The sequence below is a fragment of the Erpetoichthys calabaricus genome, chromosome 13 (genome assembly GCF_900747795.2).
Source record: "Erpetoichthys calabaricus chromosome 13, fErpCal1.3, whole genome shotgun sequence".
NCBI classification, from domain to species: Eukaryota; Metazoa; Chordata; class Cladistia; order Polypteriformes; family Polypteridae; genus Erpetoichthys; species Erpetoichthys calabaricus.
In genome coordinates, this window is record NC_041406.2 from 143,951,263 (window position 1) to 143,968,875 (window position 17,613).

At 42.0% G+C, this 17,613-nt stretch overlaps 1 protein-coding gene across 2 annotated transcripts in view; it reads left to right on the forward strand.

Moving 5' to 3' along the window:
* The window catches only part of csmd3b (CUB and Sushi multiple domains 3b), a 1,253,873-nt gene extending 1,239,830 nt beyond the window's left edge, over positions 1-14,043 (forward strand). For both annotated transcript variants that reach the window (XM_051936007.1, XM_051936008.1), the window contains exons 66-70: positions 380-538; positions 4,931-5,043; positions 8,754-8,841; positions 10,384-10,519; positions 13,077-14,043. In XM_051936007.1, coding sequence (XP_051791967.1) covers positions 380-538; positions 4,931-5,043; positions 8,754-8,841; positions 10,384-10,519; positions 13,077-13,236 — 656 coding nt within the window. In that variant the 3' untranslated portion in view covers positions 13,237-14,043. The remainder of the gene's footprint in view (positions 1-379; positions 539-4,930; positions 5,044-8,753; positions 8,842-10,383; positions 10,520-13,076) is intronic.
* Positions 14,044-17,613: the final 3,570 nt, after the last annotated feature.

Consider the following 17,613-nt stretch of genomic DNA (forward strand, 5'->3'; position numbering starts at 1 on the left):
ATTCCCTCTTATATTTCTCACCAAGTGTTTCTGAAAATATAAATAAACATTTTAAAAAATTATACGTGAGAACACTGGTAGAAATTAGGGGCTATATTCTATATTCTTTACACAAAAGGGTCTTGGAAAAAACGGAAACAAACTACCGAGTCCTGGAGCTGAAATGGAAATCTCGACAATTTTTAAGAAAAGTGTGGATGAGATATTAGCTAAGCAAAGGAAAATGATGGAGTGAATGGTCTCCTCGCATTTGCGATGTTCTTCTGTGGTTTGTATGTTCAGAACCTTCGACAATAGCGGAAAATATCACACCTGAAATCATAGGCCTTTATCAGGAAGATTACAGACCTGTTTCAGCTTTCCATCATTTTTCTTTCAGTTCCTGATGACGTCTTTGCTCCTAATTACATCTGGAAAGGCTCATACAACTACAAGGGGAAGAAACAACCAATGACCTTAACGATTACAAGCTTTAATATGACCACGTCTAGAGTTAATGCCACCCTGGCGAACAGTCACATGGAACTGCTGCTTTCAGGTATCTGCTTCTTTTCTTCTTTATCTCAAACATGCTCTAGTGTTATGTATTGGTGACATTTATTGTCCTGGGGATTGATGTTACCGCTCATGGCATATAAAGTACAGCATCAGCCATTCCTCTGGAAGGTATCTAAAAAGACCCTCACACATTCTTAACATTCTTCCAAGGGCTACTGTTTGTGTGTTTCTTTGACCTCAGATTTGTTTTTTTTTGTGAATTGGGCTTTGATTTTTTGGTTTTCCGATTCTCTGGTCACTGGCCTTGGCCTGTTCTATGATTTTCTCTCTCATATCCTGGTCTCTTGTGGTCTGTCATTTTATCACTTTAACTGACGTGATGTCCAACTCCACCACATGTATTCACCTTTTAAATGAGGCCATATCATCCTTCACCTCGGTTTTACTCCATCAATGACAGAGAGTTTGGTATCAGTCAAGGGTTGATGTGCCCTCACAGGTTTTCTCCTCAAAGACACCCCTGTCAGGAGACTCAAAATCAATGTGAATGTGCCCCACAATGGATGGTCACCCCATTCCAAAATGGGTTCCTATTTTTCACTTAATGCTGTGGGAACAGACAAGATCTCTGGATCCCTGTAATCCTTCCATAGCAGGTTTGGAAAATGGGTGGGTGGATGATATGATGTGCTTTATTACAGCTCAACTTACTGCCTTGGAAAATCAACCTGCAATTCGCATTCATATGAGCAATTAACAAAATTAGTATATGGTGCAAGGGGTGGGATCACCTCATATACCGCCATTATGACAAGTAAATAAAGAAGAAGCTTCCAAATGAAGCCCCATCACGTTGGGTTTTCAGAGATCTTCTTGTCATGACTCCTTCCCTGACTTGTGTTTCTTCTCCTTGAGTTTATATTCTACTAGTAGGTAACAGAATACAATTTAAACCATTTGATATTCTCTTACTGTAAGTGTACCTCCTGCGCTCCTCCTACACCTTTCCTCACTATCTGTGTCCCTCTCAACCTCTCTTGCCCAGCACTCCCCCTCTTGTTCGTGTTCTCAGAAAATCTGTTTTTCAGACCCTGTCATTTTGAGACCCCTTTTGAATACCACCAGTGGCCCCCTTTACCCAATATGAAAATATCATTCAGGTTCTTCTCAATATTTCCCATTCTTCGAAGGCGACTCTCAGCATTCCCCCTACACCTTTCCTTGGTATCTTCATGTGTCCTAACATCTCTTGCCTTCTCAGAATCTGTCATTTTGATGTCCCTTGTTTGGCCCTTGTCTGTTTTTTAACTACCGCCAGAGGCCACCATTACTCAATATGAAAACATCATTCATGTTTTTATGAATATTTCCCATTTTTGAAGAAGACTCTCAGCATGCCTCCCACTCCTTTACTCAACATCCTTAATGTGTTTCATCCTCTTTTGCTTGTCGCTTGCATTACCAAAGTCAAACTGACCAATCAGATTGCTCGTAGACCAAATACACGCACACCCAGAGTAGTGGTTTATAATTCAGCAGATTTGGCTGAATATGTACATATCTTTAAGTGGTTCATCCTTTGTCTTGTTTACTTCCAGTTGTCATCATTTTGTGTCTGCAGGTACCACAGAGAGAGGTCCCATAGGTTGACTGAATTACATCATCAGTATAACCGTATATAACGATCATCAGGAATCAACCACTTAATTGGTTCTACTTAAAAACTTTGCCCGTTTCCATGCATTATTACCTGAATAAGACTTCTTGGTTGCTGACTTTTGCCTTAACTGTCTTGATTGAGGTTTTTGGATTCGACATTCTCTCTATCCGTCTTCTGGCTATAAGGTCTTGCTTGTTAATTGGCTCTTCTCCTAGTCCTCCCATCAATGTTGGCTGCATTTCAGTGTGTCCTGGGATCCAGCAGGGGTCGTCTAGCTGGTGGTGCATGGGTTGTGTTAGTGGTCCTTGTCTAGGGTATCAACTTCAGGCTACAGGAGATGAGGACAGGCGTGTGAGCCATTGAGCAACCTCAAAAGCCTTCCCCTGTGTTTCTTTAAATCAGTCCCCATAAAGTCAGAGGTATGATCACCCAAATGACACACTTCTTTTATAGACTAAGAATTTTAGTGTCACTTTTCTGTTTATTGCTTTGCCTGACACAAAGTCAACGCCATACTTCAGGCACAGCTCACTCCTGAGGTTTTCTGTTGATGCACTGACCACCACAGTCAAGTCTCAGTGCTATAATCAGCGTATCTGTAATTGCAGAGCTATTTAGATTCATAATGTTTGTCTAGTGCAGTGCTGGGTGAATAGGGAAGATAAATTGAGAAATGCACACAAATCTATTTTTGAATGCTGAAATGATGCATAAATCCCCTCCTTAACTGTGAAAGCCTGATCTAGGAGAGAAGTGATAGGGCATCACCCTACAAAATAACAACTGCCATCTGCATGGCATGGCATGTATTAAATCATTTAAATGAATGGAATTGCAAGGCCTTCTAACATTTCGTAACCTTCTCAAGCCGCCTTAATGCAATTCAAGATCACAGATTGGCCAGAGCCTGTCCTAGGAGGTCACTGTGCAGGGCCACCACAGGGTCCACTCACATACACATTAGATTTGGCAATTAATCTGTCTTGCGCACAGGAGAATCAGAAGGAAATCCGACACAGAATGTGGAGAAACAAAGATTGGGCACAGGACTCAAACTCAGGACGTGGGGATCGGTGAGGCTGTGCTGCCCCGGGCCAGTAGACCTTCAGGGTCCTCACTGAGTACCTTGGACCACAAGGCTCTTCACAAAGCAAATGGTTCAAACTGCGTGAATGTTTTATAACACATAATACAATATACAGTACTACGTATTTAATAATATTTCATCTTTAAATATTTATAACAGCTATTTTTACTGAATATTATTTATATTTAAATATTTATAAAGGTTTAAAAAATGTACATATATAAATATTTTATAATTTATAATACCTTATAATATTTTATAATATGTAATATGGTATTTTAAAATATAATGAGCTTCTAGAATTGCTTTTAAAGCAAACTATTGTATTTTATTTGATTAAGGCTTGTTCTGCTATATTTTGCTTCTAATCAAAAGGAATTAAATAAAAATAATCATTATTTTTATAATATACAGTGAATATTAACATATTAAGGTGTAGTAACTGAGCATGTTTACATTGCATGTGGAGACAGAGTGTTACACACACACCTGTTCTTTGGGATTCGAGGTGTTTCCTGGTACATCAATGCCTGTTTTGTCGTGGATTCACACCCACCACCATCCATCTCAAGCCTGGACATTTGCACTATGGTAACTGCACTCTCTCTCTCTCTTAATTCAGCCCCCACCTTTTTTGCCCAATTCCACCACTGAACTCCACACATCCACTGTGCAAATCCTGCCGACTACGCCAAATGTTTTGTTCTGGAATAGCATCTCAAGCCACCTCAGTCCAGACATCTGCACTGTGGTAACTGCCGACAGCCAGCCATGAACTCATGATGTCTGGATTCAAAAGGACCGCAGAAGAATCTCCTTTTATGCCGTGAGCTAAAGGCTGTGTGTGCAGGACCAAGCGCTTCAAGCAGAGCACTTGCTGTTAACTTCATCTGGGCTCTCTCTTACTCTGCTCCCCTCCACCATCACTACACTCCATCCCGCCACTGTGCACATCCTGCTGACTATACCACCTGTTTCGTTGGGGAGTCCATCTCAGTCTGGACAATTTGCACTATGGTAACTGCTAGTGAGGCAGCAACAAGCCCACAATGTCTGGATTACAAAGGCACTTGGGAGCATCCTGTCTAATGCCATGAGCTAATCGGGAAAATTCATACACTCATTTGTTCAGGTCTGCCTCTAAACACTTTAAGCGGAGTGCTTCCTGATGACGTCAGCCGAGCTCTCTCTCACTTGTCTCCCATCTTTTTTCACTCTGCGCCACCACTACACTGCGTCTATCCACATTTGAAATCCTGCCAACTACACCATGTGTTTTGCTGTGGAATTACACCACAACTCATCTCAATCTGGACATTTGAACTGTGGTGATTGTCATCAGGCCAGCAGCAATCCCACACTGTCTGGAATACAGAGGCCCTCAGAAGCATCTCCTTTTGAGCTAATAGGAGAACTCCTACCCTTGTGTGTGCAGCACTCGTTCTGAGCACTTCAAGGCTGGTGACTTAGCATGGCTACTACAGTGCGGAGATATTCCGATTGCTGTGTAATGAACAGTTGGCTTATCATTTTGTATAAAAATACTTCATAAATGGACGTATCTTTTTCTTATCCACCTCCCCTTGGCCTTTCTGTGAGAGAGGAACTGATAATTTGATAATCTTTGCATTTTGTCCATCTATGCAATCTTTACAGAACATAATTCATTGCACTTTTTTTCACAGGAGTTTATAAAAGCCAAGAGTCCCGGCTAATGTTATTTATGTATCACCTGAAATCATCGACACACTCCTTAGGAAGCAAGTTGCAAGACGACAAATGGTCCATGGATGGCTTTGTAAGTATATATAAATGAATATATAGACCAGCAGTTCTCAATCTGTGGGGTGAATGTTGCCATATGTGGCGTAATTTTGCTATTTGTAGGGAAATTTTAAACTTGTAGCGGTGTATCGACAGCAAAAAATATAGGAATAAATAGGGTTTCAAAAAAATGTTAGGGGGGCGCGATTAAAACTGTTATGAAAACTCGGATCGCAAATACTCAAAGGCTGAGAAACGCTGATATAGACAGTGGATCATGAAAGTGTATTAATCAGGGCAAAGGAATAAAACCATTTGTCAAGTTTTGAGTGTTCCCAAGAGTACAGTGGGCTCAATAATTGTGAAATGGAAGAAGTCTGGAACTTTTCCTAGAGTTGGTCCATCTGGATACGGCTTATCTGGGTGATGGACTTCCTCAATGCATTCGGTGGTGGCATCCCTTTGTTGGATTGCCCCATGCATATATACCCACAGGGCACAACCCTGGAAATGTAGTTCAGTTGAGAAGTCCTCAAGGGTGATGTTGCGAGCAGCTATCCCTTCTTTGAGGGGGCTTCTGCCCAACCCAGAAGTGCTTCCTCCATGCAATGTTGTGGCACCAGGAGTACCCTTAGGTCCAGTATAAAAGGAGCCTCCTCACCTCAATCAAGGAGCTTGAGTTGGGTGAGAAGAAGGACAAAGCTGGGGAGAAAAGAAACAAACAAAAGGACTTTTGAACCCGGGATGGCCGGTGTCTGTGCAGTTGTGTCTGGAGCTTGAGGCTCAGATGCCTCCTACAGGTCACATCAGGTAATCCTAGACAAACTTGATGATGCTGAGGTCAGTGCTCGGTGGTGGTAATCCCATCTCTTGAGGGACTCCTTTTAGTATACAGAACATTTCCGCAATACCTTGTTAAAGCCTCTTTGGTAGCAATCACAGCTTGTGATCTTCTTGGGTTTGACACAACAAGCCTCAGACACCTGGATATGGGAATTTTCTACCATTCTTCTATGCACATTCTCTCAAGCTCTATCAGGTTGGATGGAGACCAGTGGTGGACAGCTATTTTCAGGAACTTTCTGAGATATTCAATTGGGTTTAAGTCCAGGCTGTGGCTGAGCCACTCAAAGAAGTTCACAGAGTTGTCCCTAAGCTACTAGTATGGTCTCTTTGCTTTGTGTTTTAGGCTATTGTTCTGTTGGAAGGTGAACCTTTGGCCCAGTCTGATGTCCTATGCGCTCTGAGCAGGTTTTCATTAAGGATATCCCTGTACTTTTCTCCTTTCTGCTTTCCCTCAACCCCCTCTAGTCTACCAGTCCCTGCCACTGAAAATCAACCCCACAGCGTGATGCTGCCCCCACCATGCTTCACTGTTGGAATGATCTGGCACAGATGATGAGCAGTGCCTGGTTTCTCCCAGACATGACACTAATCTTGGTTTATCAGACCAGAGAATCTTATTTCTCACAGTCCGAGAGTTCTTTAGGTGTCTTTTTACAAACTCCAGGCGGACATTCCACTTTCCACGTGTCTTTTACCAAGAAGAGGCTTCTGTCAGCCTGCTCTGTCACAAAGCCCAGATCAGTGTCAGAGAGACAACTGCTTTCTTGGTCACCTTTCTTATCAAGGGCCCTCTCCCAAGATTGCACAGTCTGACTAGGTGGCCAGCTGTAGGAAGGGCCATGGTTGCTCCAAACATTTAAGAATGATGGAGGCAACTGAGCTGTTGAAAACCATCCATGCTGCAAAAATGCTTTTGTAGCCTTCTCCAGATCTGTGCCTTGACACAATCCTGTCTGTCAGGTTGGTGGGCAATTCCTTGGACCTCATGGCGTGGTTTTTGAGACCTTCTACAGAGAGGTGTGTGCCTTTCCAAATCTAGTCCAATCAGTTCAGTTGACCACAAGTGGACTCGAAAACAAGCTGCAGAAACTTCTTGATGATGACCAACAGAATGGGGTGCACCCAATCCCAAGGAAAAGTTCTGAATCATAGTGTCAATGTGATGTTTCAGTTTTTTAAAATTTTTTTATACATTTGTGAAATCTTCTTAGGTTTATACTTCACGTGACGTGTGCTACTGCTACGCAAGCGTTGTACTGTTTATACTTGTGCGTGCGTACTTTACGTAAATCTGGAAGATTCCACCAGGTGGCAGTGTGAGATATCATCACGGTGAGAAAACATTCAGCTTCGCTGTGTTGTGAATTGCCCGAAACACCCATTAAATTCTGAGGACACTTTGCCACAATATCTGTAAAAAGGATGTTTAATGGTTACATCCATCAATCCGGGGATGCGCCCATTCCAGCAAGCATTGGGCACGAGGCAGAAATAATCACAAGGTGAACACAAGCATGGACATACACTAGCATCGTTTTAGCGTCACCAGATCCCCAAACCTTCACGTCTTTGGAAGGAAACAGAAGCCCACTGTGGAGTCCCACTAGGAAAACATGCAAACTCCAGGCACGGAACTCCATGCCACCCCTACATATGTAATCAGTATTCATTATTTCAACAAAGTTAACGATTTATTTGTAAAACGTAACATACATACTTTAGTGCATTTCATAATGAAAGTGATATCAAGTATAAATCTAAGGATTCTAAATGTGCAGAGAGCTGGGATATCAAAAATTGAATGTGTTCTGTGTGGCGATTGCTGCTTGCCGCTGCTGTCAGGTCAGGAGGAAGCCCCAGAAGCAGGTAACGATTAACAACTGGGTCAGTTTTAAGATGACGTTTATGATGGTCTACCGGAATGATAAAATAAACTACGAGGTCAAAGTGGACATTTTGTGATTTAAGCCGAAATTTCCACTTTAATCGCAAAATACACCTTGTCTCCGTGTCCTTTCATTTTTTTCTCTGTTGCTCAAATACACTGCCGTACATTCTGATCCTGTTATGTAAGACTTTTAAAATGTATCGTGTCATTACGTTTAGGAATATGCGACGCTTGAATATAAAAGCACCACAAATGTATTTGTATGTTGGCATTTTGCTTCACCACATTGAACCATTCATCAAACATCGAAGTTCGCACATCGATCCTGGAAGATCCATAAACAGTAAACAGGGACACTGACGTCACATTCCCTCAGCCCCCCGGATTTTTGCTGGTACTGCGACTCGCAAACGTGTCACATTAATTTCTGAGGAGGGGCTCGGAGGACGCGTCAAATGAACACTGGGAACACGTGGCAGCCATGATGTGTGAGCGTACGCGTTCTGAGCGTGAAGTAAAACCCGGGGCTAAAATTCCGTTTTCGCCTTTGTCAATCTGAGGTACTGAGTGTTGCTTTGGAATGATTTTAGCACAAGGCTACGGCTTGACAATCGTGAACAGGTCTGAGGACTTTGTGAATCCTCTGTACAGGCTGGTCCAGATCTAATTATGCAATTTTCATTACGCTATAACTGAAGTTTATTACATAGAGAATTCACAAAAAATTCTTTGTTGCCGATAGATGGCAGCACCTGCCCTGCATTTGTTTATTACAAGATATTTCGAACAATTCTTTCGTCTTGCATTGTTTTCCTGCAATGCATTAAAAGTTGCATAGTTAGATCTGGACCACCCTATATAACATTCCCATTGGCTTCAAAGAAAGAAGATGAAATGTGGTGGTGGTGGTGGTTGTTGTCATCGTCGTTCTCAGTAGGACATTTCCTTTGTAGCAAACATTCACTTGTAGTGTCATAGATGAATCGATAAAGTCTGCTGTTTTCTTTTAGGTTTCTCCTGAACCAGATGGAGCAACATACGTCTTTCAAGGATTTATACAGGGAAAAGACTACGGCCAGTTCGGACTTCAGAGATTAGGTAATTAAACCAAAATGTGAAACGGTATGTAGGGTTTCATGTCTTCAACTAAATAAATAAAGCTTCCGTCTGGAATTCAGCGGTGCGAGACCACTCCATTGAAATACTTCAACTCAGACATACCAAAGTTCAAGCCGAGCACGGAAAACATCAAAAAAATCCATGAAGCCAGATCAATTCCAGCCAAGGTCAATAATGAGGGAAAGACATATTGATCTGCTGCTTGTGCCACCCTTTGGAGGAATGAATTCTTGTGGTCCAGCAGTCAAGTGACTACATCACAAAAGCATACCTTTCTTCCGGGGCACCGCCAAGGGCACTTTATTAAGGGGGACTGTGAATTGGACGGGCCTAAAGATTGAAATGCTCATTACTGTCTTGTGACCCTCGTGGCTGTCGGGCTGAGAGGAGACCGAGGGCAAAGACCCATCAGGATGGATTTTTAGTGAGCCGTTGTGAGGCAAAAAAAAGAAATCAACCCGGTGGAGAGTAATGTGGCACAAATTGAAACTGACATGCAATTTATATTGGATAAGCAGAATTACTGTTAAAATAAATTAATATATTACGTAATCTCATCACAGGAAAAAAAAAAACAAAAAACTTGCTTAGTTGATGCTCATAATTGCTAAGTTAAGAAAGGAAAAATAATGAATCGGTGAACGCTCTGACCATATTTGTAGAATCTCAATAAGCTCAAATATTCATTAATTTTAAATATTTTAATATTATAGAGAAAATGTTTTTGAATTAAAGACATATATTGCTGAAATTAATTAACTTGTATACAATTTTTTGGATGGCATGGTGGAGGACAGCTCCAGGGACATTGGTTCAGTTCTCATAGTGAGAAGAATCCATTAAAATGACTGATATTAAACTGTGTGAAAGGAGAAACGGGGCGGCACGGTGGCGCTGTGGTAGCGCTGCTGCCTTGCAGTTAGGAGACCCGGGTTCGCTTCCCGGGTCCTCCCTGCGTGGAGTTTGCATGTTCTCCCCGTGTCTGCGTGGGTTTCCTCCGGGCGCTCCGGTTTCCTCCCACAGTCCAAAGACATGCAGGTTAGGTGGATTGGTGATTCTAAATTGGCCCTAGTGTGTGGGTGTGTTTGTGTGTGTCCTGCGGTGGGCTGGCACCCTGCCCGGAATTGGTTCCTGCCTTGTGCCCTGTGTTGGCTTGGATTGGCTCCAGCAGACCCCCGTGACCCTGTGTTCGGATTCAGCGGGTTGGAAAATGGATGGATGGATGGAAAGGAGAAACAAAGGAAAGAATAAGGTTTGGGAGACCACCGGGCAACCAAAAGAGGTTGTGGAGGTTATATCAAGTAGAAGAGAGAGGGCATGGTGCCACCACCCAGTATATTGCCATCTGGGCCTGATGAGGTGCCATCTCCTCCAGATGGCTTCTACAGTCAGTTAATGAATGTCTCCCACATCCCAGTAACTTGCACTTGTGCCCCCCCGAGTCTCCAGATTTTGCTCCCCATTTTTTGTCCCCAACAACTTCCTGACAGAATGTGCTAACTTTGTGTTTTGTTTTTCCAGGTTTGAACATGTCGGAGAACAACAACTCTTCAAATCAGTCCCATGGTACAAACAGTAGCTCTGTGGCTATAGCAATTCTTGTGCCTTTTTTTGCGCTGATCTTTGCAGGCTTCGGATTTTATCTTTATAAGCAGAGGTACGTATTCAATTTTTATGTTATGAACTGTTTTAATATGGGCAGCCACGGCGGTTAGCACTGCTGCCTCATGGGTGCAGCATTCTGGGTCCGCTTGTTGGAAGTAGTAACCGAGCAGAGTGGTCGATACGTATACATCGAGGGCACTCAATATTTGACTTTATTGAATAGGACCGGTGAGCTTTGTTACATTAAATAGCCAACTGCCGAGAACTTTGGTCTAATTGTTGTTATGGTCATCTTGAGTGAATGCCCAGGCAGAACACAGGCCAGTGCTGACCTTTTGGGATTTGATGAAATTAAGGGTTCAGGTCTCTAAAACTGAATTCAGTAGGCATGAGACCAAATTTCGTTGTATCAAATTCCGTGATACAAAATACCACGAGCAAAGAATGTGTCCTTGTATTATAGGACCTTAAACATAAGAAAAAGAAAACATCTTCCATCAAAAGCAGCAAATTTATGAATCCAATTGAAAAGCAAGATCGATGGTACAACACGTCAAACTGACTGCATTGCTCTAGCGTGGTGGAGAGAGTGAGAGGGACGCCGAAGTCCCAATGCTTGGATTTCTGGTCAAATTACACGCCCGTCCCAGTGAGCAGTAGAGAAGGCCTCAGCTTCATGACCAGAGCCAACATTCTCGGTTTTCTTCAAAGGAAACAGGGTTAGGGTTAGCGTTGGGGTTTAATTCAACAAGAACACGGCGACACTGATAGAAGCTTAAGGGTAATTTTCACACAAACGTCAGGAAGTTTTTCCTCACGCAGAGAACTAGAGACACATGGAATGATTGACCGAATAGTGTGGTAGACATTAGGACTTCCTTGACCATGAGAAAGGTGCTATATATAAATAAAATGTATTATTACTATTATTATTATTATTATTACGGGGCCTTCAAAGCTCAACTTGATGTTATTTTGAGGAATTAAGTGGATAGGATTGGTGAGCTTTGTTGGGTTGAATTGCCTGTTCTCGTCCAGATTGTCCTAATGTTCTAAACTATTATAAGCTTATTAGGACCCACAGCTATGGGGTTAGTAAGGCATTCAGGCAGGAAAAGAAAATATACGTGGGTGCTGTGACCCACCTGCTGAGATATGGTAGGTTGCATCTTGCCTAGCTAGATGGACACCATGCTAGAGGGAGCTGCAAGATAGATTGGCGTCCAAGCCGGGATGAGTGTTGTTCTCTGCAGGGTAAATGGAACGACAGTGGAAAATTTCCCTGTGGAGTCCTCCAGTGGACTGTGTGGTGGTGCTCTGCTGGTGTGGGCTCCCACAGAGGTTCATAGTCTGGGAAGCGCCCTGTTGGGTACCCCGGGGGGGGGGCTGCTAGAGAAAGTGTCTCCTTCTTTATGGCTGCTCCTCCTGACCTGGAAGTACTTTTGGGGTGGATCTCCTGTAAAAGGGGCCATTCTGTTTCACATTTAGGGAGATGGTGGACAATGCTTGCTTAGGAGAAGGAGAAGGAAGAGAGCAATTTCATATTGTATTGTGTTAGATGGCACTATACTGTGTTGGTGTGAGAAAAAGACGTCTCTCAAGGTAATTGTCTGAATAAAAACATTTGTGTGAACCCAGGACTGTCTTTGGTAGTTGTGCCTCGGGTTCTGGGGCTCGGTGACGTCCCCTACAGGTCACAACTGCCATTGTTGGAGAAGAACTTGATGTCAACTAAGAAAACAGAACAAATAAAGTCATTATTGTCTCGTGTACAGACGCTAATTAACATGCAACACATCTTATGCTGCTGTGGTCAAAACCTTTTATGTTAAAATGTATTATTTTAATTAAAAAGAAAAAGCTTATGAGAACTTGTGTATTTGTGCACGTACTTAACCTTATTTTAGTTTTTTGATTTACGAAAGTCCAGTGATAGGGGGCTGATTTTTTGCTTCTACGTGGTGCCTACAGTGTAGCTGTGCTGCGCCATTTAAGGCAGTTTATACTTCTGCACCACACAATGCCACAGGCACAGGCCTGAACGCTAGTTGCGGGTCTTTTTATCAAAAGAAAAGTGAATGATCCATTAAAATGCAGGCCGCTATTGTCCTCTAAGATCACCGCTCCTCTTGTATTTTCTTGCATAGACGAACAGGTTTGTCCCTCCAATATTTTTTCATACCAAACTAGAAGGCGATTGGAAGTGAATTCCAGGAAACATGAGATTACCAGACTAGCTAATCAGACGAGTAGGGGTCTGCGTAAGGTTTGTGTCGATGTGACGCATAGTTAGATTTTTGAGAAGGTTACACGGATGATGGTGGAGGCTCGACACAAAAGTATAAATCAGAACATTAAACGCCCGTATCGTGGGAGCGCAGTGCATCGTGAAGTCTGAATTGTAATGTGAATTGAATTGTGGGATACGTGCTTTGTCTCATGCCTATCGTATAGCTAAGACGCTGCAGTGCGCCAACATTCTGCTATAAATCAATACCCAGAAAGTGTGAGAAGCTCTCTTTTTATACTTTTCTGTGTATGTGAAATTTCTTTCATTTTATCCAGGATTTGCTCCGGTAATATTTCTCTCTTTTTTCTTTCATTTTCAGGACTACACCCAAAACACAGTACACCGGCTGTTCGGTACATGAAAACAACAATGGCCAAGCTGCCTTTGAAAACCCAATGTATGACACAAATGCAAAATCGGTGGAAGGCAAGGCGGTCCGATTTGATCCCAACCTTAACACGGTCTGCACAATGGTATAATGACGCCGGTGTCACAGACAGAATCGCAAAAATTGGTTGAATGGCTGGATATTGTGAAATTTCAAGTCAATATGGTGCACATCCTCGACTCTATTTAAAGCACACGTTTCAGGAACCCGTTGGTCACGTGCGTCTGGAAGAGAAAATCCGAGAGTTTTGGGAAACTGAGTTGCAAATTATCGTCATGATGTCTGTGGAACGTTCCACAGCAACCTTATGTGCACTCTGCGAGTGCTTATTCATGATTTATTTTGTCTTTTTTAAAAGTAAAAGAATCTGTAAATCTATTTGCATATATTTGAGGAGCATTCACCACCTATATTTTTGTGCTATATTATACCACATGGGCTGGGGCTTGGGTATGAATATTATAAGAGAGTTTATTAATTAAAGTATTTGAAAATCACTGCTCAATCAGATATTACAGTACAACTGATGCACAAGGTAGCCGAAAATTTAAACTTCATGACTATCTCATTTATTAAAGATTTCTTTCATTTGTTTACCCCAAAGTTTAGCATATTAAACAGATATTTTTGTTTTCGTTCCAAATTCAGTGCATGTCATTTATCGTACATCCTTGCTAACGATTGTATGGTACAGAACTGACACCAAGGACTCACGCTTTATGTTTTAGAGTTACGACCGTCAGCTTGAAACATTTGACAGCATCATGAAAAATTTGATCCTAGTAGAGAATTTGCTTTTCAGACAACCTTATTTATACATTTATGTTCATTTTGTTTCTTTTTTCATTGTAAGGATCAAAGCCAGATATCGTTTGTTTCATTTTTTGGATACTCTAAAGATAATTATTTTTTAGCTTTCTGCAGCATCTTTTTCACTGGACTATCAGAATTTGTCTTTTTTGAAACTAACGTTGATATTTAATGGGGTGACATTATAATATTCAAAAATGGATACCAAAAATAACGGAAGAAACAGATACACCGTTTTACCGAATAGTGCATAGCCCGATTTAGACGGGATTAGTTTTACACCAGGATGGTGAGGTGGAGTGATTCTTACTGGAGGACCTTTGTCACTTTCCTCCTATGGGCATCGCTCGACTGCTCATTCGTGTCTCAGTAAAGATTACAGAGCCTTTTAGGGTCTATAAAACATCCATAAAAAAAATACCCTCCCAGGTAAAACTAGTCCCGTGCGAATCGACATGTCAGTGAAATTCCATCATCTGAGAGATTCAGATGTGACTAAAATTCCAGAGAACCTCTGGTAATTATGACTTTTACTCCCGGTGTAAAACAAACTCAGTCCAAATTGGTCTGAAATTCCCGAGACCCTCTTGTAATAATGACCTTACCCTACCTCTTGGTGTAAAGCGAATCCCATCCAAATAGGGCTTGTGACAAGCTAAAGTTCAGGTCAACCTTTACTTTGTTCATGAACTTCAAAAGAGGTGTGGTGAGTGAAAGCGTTTTACGACAGTGCCTTGTACAAATACACTTTTGAATCATGGGCGGATGGCTGCGTCTTTAGTCGAAGAAGTCTTACACTTAGTACTGGCAGTCCAGGAAATGACACATGCTGCAGAAAATCGTTTGGTTCAGCGTCCTGGACGTACGTTTGTTTGTTCGTTCGTTCGTTTGTTCTCATGTTAGGGATGATAGTGACATGCTTTACCTTTTCTCCACAGGTCAAGTTTTTTCATGCAACAACGTCATTGCGATGTCGCGTTCAACGTTGAGAATGGGTTTACTTTTTCGCTGAGGTAGATAGATAGGTAGATAGATAGATAGATAGGTGTTGATTATGACTACCATTTCCACAGTGCCTACCAAAAAATCATGAAACCCAGGGTTGCTGCTCCTTACATCACTCATGGCTTTATTCTGTATAACACTTGATTAATTTCTCCGGCTTTGTTGCATTAATGGTTTGTATATTTATACAGTTTTCTTACAAGGTTTCTTCACATTGCAAGGACTATGGTTGTGTTTCTGGTGTCATATTTTTTGCCACTAGCTGTTCTTTTTATTAATGACTGCAATAATTACAGTTCACCCATACATTTTAGGAATGAACACTCAATCAGATAATAAACGGAAAAAAATAAATAAAATAAATTGCAGTACAGCTGGGTACTCCTCTTATGTTAATGCGTAAGAAAAAAGAAATTTTGTAAAGAAATATATTTTTATGAAAAAATAATTTGTAAAATGTATGAATCTATTATGTAAATTTTCAATGCAGTGTACAATTAAAAAGGCTAATTGCTTTTGTATGTTGTTAGTTTTTATTCTTTGTTTTTTTATTTTCCAACATTTTACTAGCCATTTGAAGACCTGTTGTGGGAACAAAGAACATTCCACATACAAACTGACGTCTCCGGAGACACAGTCAGCAAGTCCCGACTGTACTTTTAGATTTCAGATTCTCTTGTGGAGACAGAAAATGCTCAAAACACATTCAGCTCTGTCTTTAGTCCTTCAGAAACGTACTTGTGGAGATCCTTTCATTGTTCAGAACCTTCTTTTTCCATTGTGAAAGCAAACACAGGGCCATATAAGAAACGTGATGGCCCTAGGGGATGCCCCATTTAATTTGTCTGTCTGTAAATAAATGTGAAAGTAAACCACACAGATGTGTGTAACGAGGTCTGCAGCTTCCTGTTGTCAACTAAAGAAAGTCAAAAAATGTTGTCAGAGGTGCGAAACTCCATAGTCCCTGTTAGGATGATCCGGGAATTAAATGCTGACTTCCTGTGGAGACTTCGTGCAGAAAGGGTGGAGTTTCACAGCCACAGGAAGTGACCTCAGTTGCCATTCTCGGGAATTAGACGGAACAAAAGTTAGTGGCCGTGTCACACCAGAATCCATCCCATAGTAACTTGGCATAAGCCCATAAAGTGTTCCCTATGCCTGGTGTGTCTGACACTGTGGAAAGTCAAAGGGAACTGGGGGGTACCCTGGGCACAATGGAAATCAGTCCTGGATAAAAAATACCAGTCTACACTTCCATTGGAGCAATTAACATACTGCAAAACAGCATCATGGGATCAAGATCCTGTATTAACAATACGGAGTACATTTTATAATTGAAGAATTGGGGTACCAACCTGGTAAAACCCCATTCATTAGGCAAGCTTATGGACATAAGAAAAAAATAATAATAATATAACAAAAACAGGCAATACGTTGAGGACTAAAACAATCGAGTCTCTTAACAAAAGGTTTTAAAGGCATTTCTGGAGAGTTGTAGAGCTCTCCGCCAGATACAAGTTCTTCACTGACCACCAGTTCACTCACTGGTGTTTAAATGTACCCCTGAGTCGAAGTGGCTTCCATTGCAGAAGCAGACGTGACGTCAGAGGTCTTCCTGTCCTGAGCCATCAGATCCGCAGGAGAAAGGGAACAAAAGGTAAGTGACAGCGCCCCCTACTCTATCTGGAGCAGAATTACTTGAGCCTTGAAGAGACCCTGCATCAGACGGGATACACTCGCTGGCCACTTTATTAGGTCCACCTGATCAACTTGTAGCGGGTGCCACATGTGCTGCTCTTCCATTGGCAGTTTGCTGCTCCGTAGGGCGCACTGCAGGGAAAGTGGACGGTGTAAATACACCTTTAAGGGGGACGTCATAACACGGTCAGGACGGTTGGTGCTGAAGACTTAAAAACCGGAAAAGACGGGGAGAAAGGGAGACATCTTGTGGTGGAAGCAAAGGGAAGCGACGAGAGAGCGCCAAGAAAAATACCGGCTGGAAAAAGTTTTTTTGTTCACTCAGCAACTCAAGGGAGACGTGTCTCTGAAGACGGACTCTTTTTTCTTTGGTTTCGCTGACGATTCTTTTTGACCGGTAGGATTGAACTTTTTTGATATCGGCTTGACGGCCGGCATATTTGGTAGGCTTTCTCTTTGCCAGTAAAGACAGTTAAACTATATGGACAAACTGCTTTCTCCTAATCATAAACATCTCACTCATAAACCGGGGAAGGTGGTTTTGATTGCTATGTACTTGTTTGTTTGATTTTTTTTTGTCTGTGTAAAATATATATATGTAATTTTTTTTTGCCTCTTCATTATTTTGTGATATGGCTTGTAGTTTGATGCTGAGCTGGGACATGTGGTGAGGGGTCAAATAAAAGGACGAGCGTTGGTCACGTTGCCCCGATAAGATTTTCAATATTTAACTGCTTTGTTCCAGCAGTTTTCTAATTGTGCGGCAACCCGGGGGTTAGTTGTTCTCCTGGGGCAGCGGTACAGACTGCTTGTTAACGCAAATATCTAATCAGCCAATCACATGGCAGCAACTCAATGCATTCTGGCCTGTAGGTTTTGTCAAGACGACTTGCTGAGGCTCAAACCGAGCATCAGAATGGGGAAGAAAGGGGACTGAAGTGACTTTGAACGAGGC